Source organism: Lates calcarifer, linkage group LG15, assembly GCF_001640805.2.
Source record: "Lates calcarifer isolate ASB-BC8 linkage group LG15, TLL_Latcal_v3, whole genome shotgun sequence".
Taxonomy (NCBI): Eukaryota; Metazoa; Chordata; class Actinopteri; family Centropomidae; genus Lates; species Lates calcarifer.
In genome coordinates this window covers 10,732,942-10,752,190 of record NC_066847.1, presented here as the reverse complement: position 1 = coordinate 10,752,190, position 19,249 = coordinate 10,732,942, and the positions used below count along the sequence as shown (strand labels likewise).

General features: G+C 42.9%; 1 protein-coding gene across 2 annotated transcripts; it reads left to right on the top strand.

The window, feature by feature from the left end:
- Positions 1-840: 840 nt before the first annotated feature.
- prkcg (protein kinase C, gamma) lies at positions 841-17,692 on the top strand. Of its 2 annotated transcripts, XM_018682635.2 has the most exons (17): positions 843-1,710; positions 2,651-2,992; positions 6,455-6,486; positions 6,602-6,684; positions 7,639-7,750; positions 8,186-8,314; positions 8,410-8,566; positions 8,851-9,052; positions 9,537-9,734; positions 11,754-11,927; positions 12,205-12,296; positions 12,768-12,830; positions 13,007-13,145; positions 14,842-14,922; positions 15,120-15,227; positions 15,655-15,795; positions 16,618-17,692. In XM_018682635.2, the coding sequence occupies exons 2-17, from the start codon at positions 2,751-2,753 to the stop codon at positions 16,777-16,779; spliced, it is 2,115 nt and encodes a 704-aa protein (XP_018538151.1). In that variant the 5' UTR covers positions 843-1,710; positions 2,651-2,750; the 3' UTR covers positions 16,780-17,692. The 2 variants fall into 2 exon arrangements, with proteins under 2 accessions (XP_018538150.1, XP_018538151.1); XM_018682634.2 differs by lacking the exon at positions 16,618-17,692 and having other exon boundaries at positions 841-1,710; positions 15,655-16,610.
- Positions 17,693-19,249: the final 1,557 nt, after the last annotated feature.

Below are 19,249 nucleotides of genomic sequence, written 5' to 3'. Positions count from 1 at the left end.
GACAAAAAGCTGGATCCAATGAGTTTTAAGATTAAAGGAACAGTTTGACATTTCCCTTCTTGATGAGAGTTAGATGAGAGGATTGACATCACTCTCGTGCCTGTGCAATAAATGTGAAGATGGAACCAAAAACTGGCTAGCCTACCTTAGCGTATTGTAAAGACTGGAAAAAGGGGTTAGAGGCTAGCCTGGCTCTCTCTGAAGGTTAAAAAAACATCCACCCACCGGCATTTCTAAAACTCACTAATTAACACGCTATAGTAGCCCAAGTTTCTACTGGTTGCCTGGCAACTGGTTCCGACCAACAAAAAGTCAAATCACGAATTGTCGTTTTTACACTTCAGTTGTTGTACAGAGTAAACAAAGAAGACTATTTGTGAGGGTTAGAGGTGGTGGTAGGCAGATTTTGTTACCTTTGGACAGAGCCAAACTCGCCTTTACCGCCTGTCTTCATGCTAAGCTAATCAGCTAAATAATAGCTACATATTTACTATATATGTCAGTTCTCTCATCTGACTCCCAGCAAGAAAGGGAACAAGTGTATCTCCTTAAATGCTGAACTACTCCTTTAAGACTTGGTTTGTGGTTCATGGTAATGTAAGTCATGTAAGTACAGTGTCCTCCTAAGTGACAAAACAAGTGTGTGTATGTGTGACTGCGTGTCCTTGACGGTACATGGGCAATAAATGGACAAACAGCCCCTCTCTCTTCAAAACTACTTTTCCCATCAGACGTAGCTGACCTGGTTTCAGTGCACAGCGGAGCAGTGTTATCATGTCACCACTTGCTCTGATCGCAGAGCAAATTTTAAATGCTGTGAACATCCTGTAACTGCACTGTTGCAGAATAGATTAACAGGGTTTGTTTATTTCACAGACCTGTTGATCCCTCATTCATCTGGATCTGCTGCAAACTCCCTGACTTTTAACAGTTTATTTCCACTTTCAGCTGTGCTTTTCTAGCCATTTTTCAGAGTCTCCAACACTAAAGCTCTCTGCTCTTTTCTTCCAGACTGGATACTCCCTCTCCTCTCCCTTTCCCCTCTCCTTCTGGCACGAGAGGAAGTGAGAGACAGTTGGCACTTGCCCGTCAGTACTGTATTGGTGGTGGCAAAATGGCAGCTTCTGTCTCATCCGTCCTCCTTCCTCTACCTCCCTCACCCTCTCCTCTGAGAGAAGTAACCCAGATTTCAAAATGACTCGCTGCCTGTTCCCCTCAATCCCTCTCCTCTCTCTCTCCCTCTCCCTCTATCTCTATCTCCCTCTCTCTTTCTCTCTCTCCATCTCTCGTCCTTTCCTTAGTAAAAACAGAAACAATCTTGGAAAGAGAATACCACCTCTCTATCTCGTCCTCCTCCTCACCCTGCCTCTGGGTTAACGGATATATACCACTTGACTCTTCTATCTTTGGTTCCTAGAAAGCTCGAGTCTCTCGAAACGCTTGTTGCTTCCTCTTTTTATTTTGATACATTTTTCTTTCTTTTTAATTTTTTTTATTTTGGCTGAATCCTCTCCACTTGCCTCAGCACTGCTCCTCTGGGGTTTTCTATCTTTTCCATCAGTCTTTCTCTTTTTTTTCTTTGAGGTGACCAGCTACAGGTGTGACACCTTAGCCTTTCCTTTTGAAGTGAGCCACACAAAGAAGCGAAAAGAGGGGGAGCGGAAGAAACGAAAGCCATCCTTCAGTCCTCCAAACTCACCGCAAATACAGGTATTATGTCTTTGCTATCCTCATTGTATGGCTCTGTGCACATTTTTAGAGCATATCTTCCTTCTTATTATTTTACTAATTTCTAAGCACCCACAGTTCTTTTATTCCGCCCTCCTGATTGATTTGCTTCTGCTTCTTTGCTGAGACACCATCATTTCATCACATTTTTTTCTGGCATGGGTTTTTGCTGTTGGCTTTTTTATTTATTCATTAAATCTCTGTTGGTGTTTCATTTATCATTTAGCAGCGTGCAACTCTTGCACCACAACCTCTCTGGCTAATATTGGTCGTTTTGCACTTTTTCCAGCTCATCGCATTCCCTGTAGACGTACACATATTATTCTGGTCCAAACTTTTCTTCAGAAATGGAACTAATTGCTAATAAGGGCAGGCAGGAAGTCGAGGGAGGATACAGGCTCTAATATTGGAGCAGGTGGTGGGGGGTGTTGTTCACAGGGCAAAAAGGAGGTCTAGTTGACATGACGACCAGGGGGTGGGGGGGAGTTAGTCATAGCTATCAGGGAGATGGGGAGATATAAGGGGTACAGAGAGAAGGAGATGTAGGTAGAGTGGATGGGCAGTATGTGGGACACACAGTGAGTTGCATTAATCGTTTAGCGTCTCGGAGTCTCTTAGGACAGTTTTGTCTCAGTATGTGAATTAACCTCCGTGTCTCCTTCATTACACCTCTGTTCTCTCTTTCATACCTGTCGCTTTCCCTGCACTCACTCCATCTGCTCCTGCTACTTCCGGTCCATTCTCCCTTTCTCGATCTTTCTCTTCATCACGTCACTCCTTCGCGGCTCCCTACCCTACATCCCATGCGCCATTAATACACCTCCTGCCTCTACCGTGACCCATTACACTTTCCATCCCTCCTCCCCCTGCTCCCTCCTCCCTGTCCTTGCTTCCTCCCCCTTCTCACTCTCCCACGTCCAAGGTCTTTCGCCTGTATAACTATATACCCTCCTTACTGACACTCATCATCCGCTCCCTTCCTCCCTACATCTCCCTCCTCTTGGCTGTATCCTCCAGGCATCATGTCTACCCCGGTCTCCCCTTCCCCCTCCCTCTCCCCATTGACACTGGCCTCCCCTACATCAGCAACCTCCCCCGGTGCTTCTCCTTTGCCCTCGCCTCTCTCCCCTCCACCCAGGGTGCCCGTGTTCCAGAGGAAGGGAGCGCTCAAACACAAGAGGATCGTCGAGGTGAAAGACCATCAGTTCACGGCCCGCTTTTTCAAACAGCCCACCTTCTGCAGCCACTGCACCGACTTCATCTGGTAACACATGTAACACACACGCACACACAACTGCACATTTACGCAGAAACCACCCCGGCAGTTCACAAGCCGCCTCCTCAGGCAGCCCACTACTCCATCTGACTCTGACTTTCTCTGCACTTCTTCCTCTCCTTCACCAGATCCAGCTGCCTGCTGGAGAAACAGCCTACACTCTGTAGCCACCACACTGACCTGATCTGATCACATAACCTAACCTCCACACTGCAGCCCACACAATACAGGAATTACTTCACAAACTTTATGTGCTAACACACATGAAGTACAGAAAAGCAAGAATTGAACTAGGACATACAGTTTATTCCAAAGTGAATGCTTGCACAGAGCTACAGTACATGCAAACGTGCACACACATCTACAGAGGCAGCTGTGGTGGAGGAATTTTTCAGAGGCACTCTCAAGAGATGGATTTAAGCAAGAATGGTTAAAATCAATGCAGCAAAGGCTGAGATATTCTGACCTCTAGTATGGCCTCTTCTTTCAAACCTCAAGCTCAGTGTTTATAATGTAAACCCTCTGTTAAAAAACTTACAGTTTCAAACATAAACCACGATACTCTGTGTCTTCATCGAGGTTATTTTCTTAGACTTTGGTCTGGCTTCTCTAGATTGATGAAATACATTACAGAACTGTTTTCACATGTTGAGTGGTGTTTCCTCGCAAGGAGGAAACTCATCTTGATGTGTAAAATCTATTTTGCACTGTTAGATTTTTAATGCCTTAACATGTAAGTCATATTTTGTCTTGATGGCTCCAGGTGGCGCTAGATCTTTGATAACTATTTTATAATCTGCTGGAGTTTACACTTGATGCTGTCCAATCAAAACCATATATCTCCTTATAAATTGATATTTGAATTTATATTTGCAATATAAATTTATTTTTTTATATTTATCAAGAAAAAGAATATAAATTGGGGACCTTTTTTTTTTTTTTTTTAGAATTGATTGATTGTTGAAGTCATTTTTTATACAAAAATCTCAAACATTTGATGGTTTCAGGTTTTCAAATGAGAAATTGAATTTGCCCAGAAATGACAAAACAAGATATCTGCTAATGTCATCTTATGCTCTAGGATATTCTGCCATTTTTCACTGTTTTCTCCTTCTTCTTAAGATACACAAACCAGTTAAAAATCCACTGGATTACATAAAAAATATCCCATAACACTGTTTTTCTTTACTTGTGAAAAGTTGATGTTTTTGAGATACATGCTTTTTACACAACAGTGATGATGTGTTGTGTTTGGAAATCCTAATCTGAAAAATATTTCACAGGTGAATGAAACAGCAAAAACTCACATCATTTTCAACTAAAAAATAGTGGGTGGCAGTGTAAACCTCAGCCAAAACCACAAAAATAGAAATACTATAGTCAAGTAAGGTACCAGTGTCTAAAAATTATATTGAAGTCCAGCACAGAGTTGCATTTTCTTACTTCCTAGCTCTGACATGCATGCATATACTTACAGTAAGACATATTTACATTACAAATGTTTCTTCTATAAGGATAACCATGCAGTTAGTTTGTTCTGTCCATAGGAGCCTTGGCAGTGTGTGTGAATTGTTGTGTGTGAGAGTGGTTGTGTGACCGTGTGTGTGTGTGTATGGACATATGGTGGGGGTGTATGAGGGATGCAGGATGGTGCATGTGCCAGCAGCCTCTGGGTAGCTTTCAGGACATTTCTCCAACTGGCTGCTGTCTTGGCCGCGGTTGCAGCACTTAGTTCAGGGTGAAAACTCTTTTCCTTCACACAGGATGTCAGAGCAGCAGCTCTCAACCTAGGTGTCAAAGCCCCTGCAGGGACTGGTAGATTAATTAAAGGCTATGAAAAGATGTAAATATCTTGTTTATTAAGTCAGGCTCAAAAAGATAATGGGTTATACCCTAAATGGCTCCTTCCCAAGTATTAATTGAGTGAAAGAGGTTGAAAAGTAAAAATGTCATTGCTGGGTATCACAGTTTGATTTTACAGGTTATTGAGCTGGACTCAATAACCTGCTGTGTTCAAGGCTTATTAGTTAGAAACTCTGGTTTCAACACTGAAAATCACCGAATAAGACCACACAATGATGTACTTCAAACTGATCTGAGGACAGATCCAACAGGCCTTTTTCAGAGTAGACATTTTGACATGTCCTGTAAGAACAGGTGTTATTAATATCATTAATGATGGCTCCGTTCCATTCAAGTGTCCCAATAAGTCATGACAGAGTGACAGCATGCGCACTACCAGGACCCTGAGACTGAAGCAGCTGAATGTAACTCTGTCAGTGATTTTATTATTTACACCAATGGTAAATAATGGAGAGGTTACCGTGACATGTCAAAATGTCCTTGGTCAAAAAGGCCTATCACAAAGACAAGATCCATTTTTTTCTGTTTATATATATATGACATCATTTGTGATTAAAATTAATACTGCATATTCCAGATTTTTCTTTTGGGTATTCTGGTTAGTTTTAGAGCCATAATCAGATGTTTTATAAGGTAGCTTTTTGTTTAATTACATGTGTTGGAAAGATATTTCAAAGCATCATTAAATTTAAAATGCAGTTCTCCACTACACTGAATTCCCTGTGATATCCATCCAGCCAGAAACACTGGCTGGATGGATATCACATCCAGCCAAATCCATAACTGGTTCTCTAATGCTCTCTGCTGGTCAAAAAGCAGAACTGGCTTCATACACTCAGTGCTGCAGACAGTGACTTCTGTTGAATGCTGATCAAGAATCAGATTACCCTCGGCAACCCTGTCTTTAATTATTACTCAGGCAGATGGTGAACTGATTGTAGATCAGTGGTTATGGTCAGTTTCCTATGAACCCCTGGGCCTCTCCAGTATGATTGTGGAAGAACTCTCTGCGGTGTCTTGCTCATCTGCCTTTCTAAACCTCCTTATCAAAACTTGATTCACAGCAAGCAAGCCGCTGAGTGGACTCTTTAGTCAATCAATGGCTTTAATTATTCAATTAAAGCTCTAAGGAGACATTGGAAACCAGCCAACACCGCAGTTCTAGAAACAGGAGAATTGTGTTTATGTGTGTGTGTGTGTGTGTGTGTGTGTGTGTGTGAGTGAGTGTGTGTGTGTGTGTGTGTGACAATAATTGACGCTGCTCTACTTGACCTAGTCAGCAGTGTGGCTTAGAAAGGGAGGACACTCAAAGATCACCCCTAATGACTTTGTTTGTCAAGTTGGTAGCCTCTAACACAGCTAGAGGTGTTTGTGTTTTGACGAGACAGAGTTTGTTCTCAGCGTCTACCTGCATGTGTGTTAGTCTTAATCCAGCATGGAATAATGCAGCAGCACTATCTCTGTCTTGGCAGCTTTATCTTTACTCTCCTGGCCGAGAAACAGTTCTCAGTAAGAAAAATATTTCACCTTAAAGTGGAGTAGAGGAAATTGTTTTTGTGTCTTAATACATGTGCCTTTCTCACTCAGGGGCATCGGCAAACAGGGATTCCAATGTCAAGGTAGAGATAAACCTGTTGTTATTGTCTTTTCTTGCTGTATTTCATCTTCTAAGATGATTTTTTTCAGTGTGACAGATTCATTTTTTGAGGATATTTTTCTCTTGGTTTCCTTTAGTGTGCAGTTTTGTGGTCCACAAAAGATGTCACGAGTTTGTGACCTTCACTTGTCCCGGCTCGGTGACAGCCCCGCGACCAGATGTGAGCAGATTTATCAGCGTATCCGTCATGGCGCTCTCATTTACTTCCTTGTTTTCTGTTTTAGTCAAGATTTACCCCTCCATCATCATATTTAGCCATCCGCTCCTTGCCAGTAACACGTGTGCGTGACTCATCCATCAAGCCATACATCCTTCGCAATCGCGCAGCCTTGTCCCATCTGTGACGTCTGCGCTCATGTCATGTCATCCTACAAGGCCTCGGAGATGCAGGGAGTTGGAGATAGAGAGTGGGGGAGATACAGGTGGAAGGCGGGAAGGGGGGGGCTGATAAGAAGGGAGAATTAGAGGGGGGAGAGAGCAGCAGACTGCTCAGTCTTCTTCTGTGTGGCATTCTGAGGATTTCAGGGAGATTTGTCTTTTCTTCACATTTTTTTTCTGCCAGCCAAATAAACTGTCTCAGAAATGAGGTCAAGGGGAACATGTGTGTGTGTGTGTGTGTGTGTGTGTATGTGTGTGTGTGTGTGTGCGCATGTGTGTGTTTGAGTGAAAAAAGATGAGAGAACACACAGAGGAAAAGAGGAGAAACAGGGTGACGGTGTTTTTAAATAGCGGCTCAGAGCAACGAGGGAGGGAAAACAGTTTGGGAGAGGATGGTGCATGGAGAGCGGTGGTGGTGGGCGGGTGGGGGGGTCTGATGAGCTGAAGAGAGATAAAAATGATTCATCCCTCTCTGCACAGCATATACACACTCATACACAGTCACACACGCAGCCTTGCCTAGATGCACTCTCATTTATATGTCCTCTCCCAGTGGAGAAATCTAATTGGCTTGTCCATGAATACCCCACTCAACATCTCTCCACTAACCTACCGTACTCTGCATGTATGTGTGTAAATGTGTGTGTGTGCGCACTCACAGTATCTTCCATGGTCAGCGTGCGTGTGTGTATGTGTGTGTAATTTATCAGTGCAGATTGTTTCTGTTGTATTTCAGGACCTGAAGAGTCGACACACATTTAAGGTCCACACCTACTCCAGTCCAACCTTCTGCGACCACTGTGGCTCGCTGCTCTACGGACTCATACACCAGGGCATGAAATGTGCCTGTGAGTTTCACCACGTGTAAAAGTGTAATACATCTATGTCTGTGTACTTAAACACTAAGAATTAAACCACAACTTGTTATTTTTACAAGTTTTTATGATGGATGAAAGATAATGTGTAAATTTATGCTCTTTACATTTAGATAGACACATTTTGTTACCATCCGGCAGAGCTAGGCTAATTTTTCCTCAGTTTCCAGTCTTTATGCTAAGCAAAGCTAACCAACTGCCAGCTATGTGCTAACTACTGAAGAGACATGACAGTGGTATCAATCTTCAACTCTGGACCATAAAGTAAATAGATGAATTTCCTAAAATGTTGAACTGTTCCTTAAAGATTAGGATAAGGGTTGGGGTTAGAGATACAGTGGGTATGCTTAAGGTAAGGCTAAGTGTTTTGTTCTTTTTTCAAATGTGTGTTTTGTGTGTCTTTGTGAGGTTGTGACATGAACGTCCATCGACGGTGTGAGACCAGCGTTCCCAGTCTCTGTGGCCAAGACCACACAGAGAAGAGAGGGAGAATCCACCTGACTGTCAGAGGAGAGAAGGAGGACATCTTTGTCACAGGTGGCTGGATTATAGGTTTTAAACAAAAAGCAGGATTACACTTATAATGTAGGATTTCTCTGTCTGCACTTCCCATTACTCTGCTCTCTCTGCAGTGCGGGAGGCTCGCAACCTGATGCCCATGGATCCTAACGGCCTGTCAGACCCCTATGTTAAACTGAAATTGATTCCGGATCCAAAGAGCCACAGCAAACAGAAGACCAAGACCATCCGCTCCACGCTCAATCCTGTCTGGAATGAGAGTTTCACCTTGTGAGTCAATGTGAACTTTAATCCAAGGTGGGAAATTTACATGGGTCTGGGACAAAATGTGCTTTAGGTAAAATAAAACATCCCAGAAACTGGTATCGCTCAGTCCAAAATGACCTTGAAAGTTGAAGAACAGAGTACAGATTATATAGATAATTTAAGCAGCTTGTTGTACATCAACAGTTTTCTCCTTTACCACCTTTATGTGTCTTTCTGTGTTGTTGTGTGGCCTCCATACTGAGCAAACCCTCCCCAGCGATTTTCAGTTTTTATATTTGTCTCTTTAGCTCAGTGCGCGGTCACCAGTGGGACAGACGTCTCTCTGTAGAGGTGTGGGACTGGGACCGCACGTCCCGGAACGATTTCATGGGAGCGCTGTCATTTGGAGTGAGTGAGATCTTCAGGCGTCCCATCAGCGGCTGGTTCAAACTGTTGGCCCAGGACGAGGGAGAGTACTACAACATCCCTGTGCCAGACCCAGACTTGCAGGTAGGAAGCTGTGTGCTCCAACAAAGCCAATGGAACAGTGGGGATATTTATATACCTGTATTCACCAGAGAGTGAAGAAGCCCTTTATTTCTTACCATGCTAATGACCATTTATCCTGAGGCCTTGGCATTGCTTTTATCAGTTTATAATTACCTGCATCTAATAAACAACAGCTGCCTCTGCTCACACTGGGTCAGGATCTTGAACTGTCCCTCTGCCCACAATTCTATCTGAGAAGAAAGCCATGGAAGATTTATGCCTGGTGTTGTAGCTAAATAATTAGATAATAAATTACACAGAGTCCCTGCTTTTCTCTGTTACACTGTGTCTCCACCAGGGTGCAGGATTGTTCTGCCTGACTGTAATCCAAATCTAGGGGTAGGAAGGGGTTTGGTTTGTCTGGTGTTCATGATTTATGAGTGTGTGTGTGGGTTGGACAGCAACCAGCCATTCATTTCTCAACCCCTCTGCTGTGATTCTCCAGGAACCTCAGCCAGACGCTACAACACCCTCTCTGCCTCAAGCAATACCCGCCCCGCTGTCTGAACCGTTCCCAGCCGCCCGGTCCCCGACCCCGGTCCCATCCTGTCCACCCGTCCACACCCCGGGCCCCAGCAAAGTCAAAGTGGGCATCCACGACTTCAACTTCCTCATGGTGCTGGGCAAAGGCAGCTTTGGCAAGGTAAACACAACAGCCGCCCGAGACAAAATGTCACCGTTTCTCGCACACAATCAGCGCCTCTGATCCAACAGCTGTAAGTGATATCAAAGAGGCCATTCATGCTGAAAAACAACAAAGATTATTCCTGGCTTTAAATAATTTCTTCTATCGATGGACTTGACCTTCAAGTGGCATTTCAGACAGCAGCTCCTGGGCACAGCAAAGCAGAAAAAAACTCTCCTCTCTTACTAACATGCTCATTGTCTCCCCTTCTACTGCCAAATGATTCATTTAACCCTTAGCTTCTTTTGTGCTGTCAGCAGTCGTGAGCTCAGGCTGGCTGCCTTCCTACACGCCACACAGGCAGACAGTCCTCCTGGAGGTGTTCATTTCAAGGGAGGCTCTGCTCTCCATTTTCTCTTTAATTCCCCAGTAGATGAGCCATAATGAAGAGAGTGGAGTTTTGAGTCCTTCTTTCTCCTCTGAAATCCCCCTGTGCTGTGCTGTTTCATAACTGTCAGAGGAAAGTCTACAGAGGACAGGAGAAATAGACTCGACTTACGTAAGATGTGAGGAAAAAAAAGAGCGACCCAAGAAAGGAGAGACAGACCCCGGGGCTGCTGAGTGAGGGAGAGTGAGAAAGAGACAAAGAGAGATAGAGAGAAGTATTACTGTGCTGCTGAAAGTGACAAAATGACCAAGAGGAAATAGGATATCAAGAGAGGAAGGGAGAAAAAATACATGCGACTGTATTAGTAATATTCTCAAGGATTATGAGTCATTTTTTTTTCATCTGAGTTAGTTTGAAATTCACATGGAAGAGCAGAGCAGACATGATCACAGAGGACAGGATTTCTCCCAGTGACTGGCAGTTTGTCAATAACCCTGTGCACGCACACACAAAATCACCTTTGTGTAGACACATTGATTTCAGAAAAATGAAACCATGTAATTTTCTGTACTGTTCAACACTATTTGAAAGTAAAATGAGATCCTTTATCCCTACCAGCCGGTGACCATTACACCCCAGAGCCAGACAATTTTAAACAGCACTGTCTTTCACACCTTTCAGTGCTGTTGACCACATCTTTCCCACTAAAACCCGGGTCACGTGGCTCCCATTGTAGAAAATTATAGCATCATTAGCTCTCAGAGCAACCCGCTAGCAGCCAATTTAACAGGGGTATGAAAATAGGCACTGAATGTGTTTTTAATGTCTGATAAAAACATGAGAGCTGCTTCGCTTTTTTCACTCATGACATTAACGTGTCTTGAAATCTTCGGGCGTAGAGCTGCTTTAATTAAACATTAGATTCAGTTATTTCACCGTGTCGGTTTCAATGTGCACAGTTCTGAACTTGCATAAGAATCTGTCAGTTATAATGTGATAACTTTTCTTTTTTCTGTTAGTTAGTTGGAAATTAGTTTGTTTAAAAAGTCTATGACTACTTTGTGTAAAATTGTCATTGGCTTCAACACAACAGCATGATTTTAAATATATAAATACCATAAAAAAGAAAGAATTAAATTACTGTGCACTTGATATAAATCCAACCTTAGCCTAACACTAAATGTTCAGAATGTGCCTCAAAAGCACATTGTTTTATTAAAACAGCAGAATTAGTTTCTCCCAACTAGAGCAGCGTGTAACTCATAACACAATGACCCAAAAAACACTCAGAACTGGCAGCATTACAGTACAGTACATGTATAATTTTATCCAGAGTGAGAGATGAATGATGGAAGATGTATTCAAGAATTTTGAACACTTTGAACTGATTTTGTGTCAAAGCAATAAAAAATAAACTAGCCCTGGTTTGATGCAGGCTGCTGACTGTGTGAGGAATTGTGAAAAGTGCTTTTTAGCCACTGTATCTGTCATTCTCTTCTTTTCTTCATGCCATACAGTCAGTGTAGTGCGTGTAAATAAACATATTGTTTATTTATTTATGGATTATAGCACTTTAAAGACATACAGAGGCTCCTTTGAAATTCATGATTCTTTGTTGTTATGGTAACTTCCTCCATGTTTCTTCATAGGTGCTGCTGGCGGAGGAGCGAGGCAGCGAGCGTCTCTTTGCGGTGAAAGTGTTGAAGAAAGACGTTCTCTTCCAGGACGAAGACACAGAGAGCGCCTTGGTGGAGAGGAGAGTCCTGGCGCTGTCCTCCCGCCCTCACTTCCTCACATCGCTCTACTGCGCCTTCCAGACTGAGGTGTGTGTGTGTAGAAGTATGGGGTCTCAAATGAACCACATAACTTTCATTAAATTGTCCATAAACCTGCCTGACATTTTGTCTGCATAGTCCTCCCAGGAGTTGTTTCAGCCCAGGTTGGCGGAGAATTTCGATTAATAAATGAAATAATTAGCTTGCTTTCTTTAACAAGGTCCTCGGTCCTGGAGGAGGGGTTTTAACAGATTGCTTTTTAATTTGTACAAGAGGTCATTATGTATGGGGAGTGTATATGTGTGTGTGTGTGTGTTTTTGGCAGGACCGTCTATATTACGTGATGGAATATGTCAATGGAGGAGACCTGATGTTTCACATTCAGATAGTTGGCAAGTTCAAAGAGCCTCATGCAGCGTATGTAGTTAAAAAGCTCAGTTCTTTTACCTTTAATCACAGTCCTCATCTACAGCATCTCATTCCCTGCCTCTTTTTATTCTCTGTTCTTTTACATACGCACTCATCTCTTACCTTTGTTCATTATACCTGGTGAATCATAAAAAGTCATCAACTCCAGTACCAGCCCTCTTCTCTTTCCCCCGACTTTCTCCTCCCACTAATCTCATCTTTTCATCTACGTTTTCCCTCCCCCCTGGCTGTTCATCTAATCAATAATCTTTGATCAATCATCTAAAACTAATTTTTACCCTGTTGCTCATTTCCAGCTCATCTTTCTGCCTTTCATCTATTTGGTTACTCTCCCTTTCATCACCCTCTCGAGCTCCATTCCCTCTCTCCTCTCCTCTTGTCATCATCCTCTTTTGAATTAGCTGAAAACCTAAAGCAACCAGTTTTGAGTGCCCCTCCTCTCCCCTCCTCTCCCTCCAGGTTTTATGCAGCAGAGATAGCGGTCGGCCTCTTCTTCCTCCACAGTAAAGGCATCATCTACAGGTAAAGAAGAGGGCTCGCTCATCCTGACATGTCCTGGTTTGGTGCTGTCACTGCTCTGCGGCACAGCACACAGACATGTCACAGATTTATCATGTCTTTTGCAGCTAATGACTGTTATAAAGATGGTATCTATCAAAATGATTCATACCTGTGTGATCTGTCTCCTTCTTTCTCAGGGATCTAAAGCTGGATAATGTGCTGCTCGACAGCGAGGGCCACATAAAGATAGCCGACTTCGGGATGTGCAGGGAGGGCATGTTCGAGGGCGACACCACTCGCACCTTCTGCGGCACCCCTGACTACATCGCCCCTGAGGTACACTGACCCCCACCCCTCGGTACACGAGCCGCGATCACTCCTGAAACTTGCCTCATTTGTTCTTCGGATACCTCATTTCCTCTTGTTTCACCCCTCTTTTGTTTGCTTGACCTGTTTTTGCAGCGCTATAAGACGGCGAGTCTCTCCGCTGCAGCTTCCCTCGTCTCCTGCGTCCTCTCTGACCTTGTCAGCATTTTTGAATAATTAACTTCACATGATTCAATTAGCAGTGGTGTGTGCTTGTGCTATAAGAACATTGCACAGAAATCACGTTTGTCCTTTAGAGACCTTGTATTACCAGTTCTGCCTTTCTTTTACTGCGACTGCCAACTGTACTCTACACATTACTATACATAACTCATTTTTTCAAGTCTATCTGTCTGTTCCTTCTGCTCAGACAGGCCATAAGGAGATCATTTTCTAATGTACTCTCAGTGTATGGGGAACATAATGGGGGATAAAATCCACAGTTCTTGTTCCATGTAAAAACACATTCCAAAGTCTATTTGACATGAACATGAACTTTCAACAGTCTCAGTTTGTCAGATCAAGTTATTATGATTCAGTGAGTGCAAAGTAGTCCTCTGTGCCTGTGTTTCCTCTGGTGTTGTGTCTGTGCTGAGCTACAGAGGAAGGACGGTAAGAAAAAGAGGGAATTTTGATTTAATAAGACTGTAACCTTGGATGATACCCACTTGATTTGTCTAACTCAAACCCCTGAAGCTTCATATTAGCAAAAGTTTGCTTTAATTTGTTTTTACACAGAAAGAAAACTGTGGATTTTGTCCCCTATCACATATGCTGGAAAAAAAAATGTTCTGTAGCAATTAAGACGTGTTTCAGTGTTCATATGGACTGTTAACTGTTGTTTTAAGACAGACTTGAAAATGTGAATCTACCCTTTAATATTTATACACTCCCCTGTGAGTGAGTCAAACCACTGAAAACTATCTTAAGTATATTGAAAGGATGTAATCGGTGTCAGTGCAGGTGTCAGCTGTTCTGAAAGGCTAAAAACAGTGGAGGTGATTTTGCTTGACACCCCTTTTGATATGTAAAATATCTGTATGCTGTATAATGTTTACCTCCAGATTGTCTGCAATATGTGTGTGCATGCGTCTCTGTGTGAAGTGATCATAAACACATTAATTCAGAGAATGTGTGAAGGAGATGTGTAGCCTGTTTGGCATGTGGACTTGTTGTAGACAGATACAGTAGAGAGAGAAAGAGGGGATGTGACTGTTGTGCATGTCTTTGATATTGTAAACCTTGCCATGGAACCCCTGGGTATTGACTCTCTTATGTAAACACCCATTGATTCTCCTGCATCTGCCATTTTGGAAGAGATACAATATATTTCCCCAGGGGCTGGGAATTGTTCCCTCGTGCTTACCCCTCCCCTCCCTCATCACACACACACACACACACACCGAGGAAACAAACAAACACAAAAACGCACACGTGCACACACACAAACAAGCAGGCAAACACACAAATCCAAAATCATGTGTTGATTATTTCTGAGCTCATTCATACATTTTACTCTCCCTGATGTTATACTGTACATCATCCGAGCAGCCAGCCGCTACATCTCTGCGTCCTCTCACTCTCCCTGTCTCCTTTTTCACTTCCTTATCTCTGCACTGCCATTCTTCTCTTTTATCTCCTCTCCTTTTCTCTCCATCCTTTTCAGATTGTGGCATATCAGCCGTATAATAAAGCAGTGGACTGGTGGTCTTATGGAGTACTGCTGTATGAAATGCTGGCAGGACAGGTAACACTCAGCTTAATCTCAACAATAGACCCATGTGCGCAGATACTTAAGCCTCTGGTGCTTGTCCTTTGTAATCACTTCAAAAGACTTTCAAAAGAACTTTAATTTCAATATGTATGCTTTCAGTTTGCCCACAGATCCTCATGGCTGCTCCCTCTCTTTTTTTTAACCTCTTTCTCTCTGTCTTTTCCTTCTAGCCACCATTTGATGGTATTGATGAGGAGGAGCTGTTTCAGTCCATCATGGAGCAGAGCGTCTCATACCCGAAAAGCCTCTCTCGTGAAGCTGTCTCTATCTGCAAGGGAGTGAGTCAATTTCCTTACTTACATAACTTTTAGCACACAGGCAATTAAGATAAACGCATGTGTAACTCAGAAAAACGCAATTACATGGTATTACATTTTTAAAAATTAATTAGAATAACATTCAAACATACAGAAAAGCTTCAGTTCAACATTTTAGGACTGATACCACTCTCATATCTGCATCTGTATACGATGCTAGAGCCAGCCTAACATTAACTGTGCCTCTAGAGTCTGCCTTTAAAGAGCACACAAACTTGAGATAAATGCATATTTAAATGAGGAAAAAATGAAATTGCATGATATTACATTTAAAGCACATTTGATTAATAGAAAAAAATACAGCAAAGCTACTTTATATCCCCAGATTACAGTCCTATTATTCTTTTCTCTCTCCCATTTTTCCCTTCTTTTCTTCACTCCTATCCAGCTCCTGACGAAGCACCCGGCCAAGCGTTTGGGTGGAGGAGAGGACGCGGAGAGAGAGATCAGGGAGCATCCGTTCTTCCGCTGGATTGACTGGGACCGTCTGGAGAGACTGGAGATCCAGCCGCCCTTCAAACCCAGAACTGTCAGTTTAACAGATGGACTACAGACTCTACAGATCCTTTCTTTCTTTCTTTCTTTCTTTCTTTCTTTCTTTCTTTCTTTCTTTCTTTCTCTCTCTCTCTGTCTCTCCGAGGACACTTTTAGGGAATTGAAGCTGTCACTTTCTTCCATCTGTCTCCTCTCTCTCCGACTCCCACACTTTCCCCTCATTTCCCTGCGTTTTTCTCCTCTCTCTCAGCCATCCACTTTGTGTTTGGCCATTTCATTCCCTCTCCTCCTTCTCTGTTCTTCTCTCTTTCCTCTCTTTTCATCACCTCTCGCTGGATCCTAGAGATGGGCTTTGAGCGCCCAGGAACAGACAGTCCAGTCATAACAGACAGGATCCCCCTGACCTTGGGGTCCTGCCTTCTCCTCCCATATGCAAATGTGTGTCATCATTAGCCTGCCACACACCAGTTTGCGGCCCCACTGGCCGATGGTGAGGTGTGCCTTGAGTGAGCAGAGTATGCTCAGGGGTTAGAGGCCAGGCCCATTAGCTAAATGAGATTCATATCATCCAGCAGAACGGCTGTCATATGCTGTGAGGGAGCAGGAGAAGAGACGTGAGCAGCTTTCCTCCTACAGTAGGTGTGGTAGAGAGCTCCTTAGAGAGAAAGTGAGGGTGTGGGTGAGAAGTAGAGATACGGAGGTGGATTCCTTTTATAACTGAACTGTTCTTATTTTCTGTCTTTATTCAGGAGGAAAACTTTAATGTGCATACAATCAGTATTAATGAGGCATGTGTGCATATGTGTCCCTAATCTTGTGTGTTGCGTGCCTTCCTCTTCTTCTTCCTCATCATCAGGGTGGAAGAAAAGGTGAAAACTTCGACAAGTTCTTCACAGCGGCTCCGTCAGCGCTCACTCCCTCTGACCCGGACATACTAGCAGCCATCAACCAGGAAGACTTCCAGGGCTTCTCTTTCCTCAACCCGGACTTTGCCCCCTCGCCTCTCACCGCCGTTTGAAAATAGCTCCTGTAACCCCTCTAATAGCATCCAAACTGCCCTGTTATCTCCTCAATAGTAGTTTTATAACAGAGAATTTGAACATCTGACACCTCTCATAACCAAATTCTGACGTTTACATGAAAATGCCAAGACACCTTTATATCCATGCACTCTCTTTGATGTACGTATCTCATCTTGATAGTCACAGATTTTGCAGCAATGCCAATCTTATAGACTGCCATCTTAGAGTTTTTTGTAAGACAGTCCTTAACATGATATAAGAGTACTGTAGTATGATTGTAGTATCATTATGTACTTCTGTATGCATGCAGTGTTTTTAGAATGACTTCCTCTCACACATTAGTTTTCTGTAGCATAGGTTATCCAAGAAAGATATATAACTTACAACCAGTTTATTTACAACATTGTCCATTGCTTTGATCATCAATCAAACCAAACAATTAAAATTTTCCAGTCAGGTATTTTCTCATGCAGCTGTCATTTACAAATCCAGGTAGTAGACAAAACAAGTCTGTCATCTTTTAATCATTTTGCAGTTCATGCACACAAGTAAAAATGTTTTCTGACAGGTCTGTTCCAGTTGAACATGTTTAAACGTGTTTAAATGTATTTAAACACAAGTTCACTAACTCAGCATCAGACGCACTATAATTCTAAATATCTGTCTCACTCTGTGTGTGACTGTTGACACTTTGACTATTATGCAAACTGAGCAGGTAGCCATTTTAGTTTTTTTGTTATTATTAGACTGACATCCTGTGGAAGCGCTCAGTCAGGCTCTTCTGGCCTGGCTCGACCTCTCGGTTTAACGTCATACCGGTGACCTCAGATGACCCACTGAGACGCTGTAACAACACAGCGGCGGGCACAATGTGACAGTTAATGTAGGGAACAGAGCACCACCCACCCCCCCACCCCCCCAACACACACACACACACACACACACACACACACACACACACTCGAGGAGGAGGTCCCCTAAACTGCCACAGTTTAGCTTGCATCATTTTTTCTATTATTCTATTATTCCTATGCAAACTGTGGAATAAGGCCTCACAAATTACTGTATACACACTCCCTTTGACATCCTACATCTGCACTAATATGCTGCTAAGATATGCCTTTTAATAATGTTTTCTGCAGCTAAAACAAGAGGCTCGGTAGTTTGTACAGGTACAGATTCTTTATTATTTTAGTGGTGTTTACCATAAAGCTTTCTGCTGTGTAATGACGTACTCACAGCATTGATTAGGGCGTAATTAAAAGTGAGGCTCACTGGGACTGTTCAATACATGGAAAAATAATAGCAGCACTGTCATTAAACACTATCTGAGCAGAGCAGGTGGCTGCAAACATACAGTGTAATAATCCCATTTCAGGGCTCTTATCTCACAAAGCAGCTGGTCATTTCACACAGAAATCTGTTTGTTTTTCCTTAATGCATCTTTATTTATTTGTTTATTTGTTTATTTTGTCTACTTTCTTTGTAAGCATAATGGTAACTATGATCACTTCTCATCCGGAAAAGCAAAATGACGTTTGTGCCCCTATAATTGTGGTCAACTGTGAAAGGTCAGAGCAGTCAATCTCTTTGCCTCAGCTCAGTTTGACTGAAGGTCAAATGTCACAACACACAGTACTTCAATACAATATACACAATAGATAATACAATCAATAATAGATGGTACAATAGATAATTTATGTATCTGTTAGTTGAGTTAATTTCTGTTTTCACGTGCTGGAAAACAAAAGGAACATTGAAATAAAGTCACTGAAAAAAAAATCACGAGACGAGAACGGCGAAGTGTTTCATTCTGTGACGTTTGTGTGAAGCAGCTGAGAAAACAAACATGTCTCAGCCTTCCCCGCACGCCTCCCTGTCACGCTCGCTCCCTCACTTTTCACACATACTCACGCTCAAAAGTGCAACCTCAAGCATGTGCACACCCTTCCACACACACACACACACGCAGAAGATGCTGACCCCTGTATTTACTGTGGTAGTGTAGTTGTCGAACCAGCAAAACCACCTCTCAGGCATCTCACTTTCACTCTCTCCCTCCTCCTCCAAAGCAGCTTCTCCTCCTCCCTCCATCCCATCTGCCCCGCCCACCCCCCCACCCCTCTCCAACCCCTCCAGCATCGTGATGGGACTAATATCCCCTTAGAGATCTGAGTTATAACAAGTTGACCTTCACATTAAAATCTCATCAACTTCCCACCTCCCTCTCTACCCTCTCTCTCCTCCTCTTGATCTGCCCTTCATCTCTCTTCCTCTCTGTTTGTCTTTTCTGTCAGTGCTGCACTGTAAATGTTTTACTGTCTTGTTTTATATCATTATCTATAAATTATAGTGTCAGAATTTATTGTTGTGGCTGTAATGTTTTTGAAATACCCCCCGCTGTTGTCTGTTGATACGAGTATCTCCTCCTGTTGTGTCGTGTCGTATCTTGTTCCGGCCTCTACA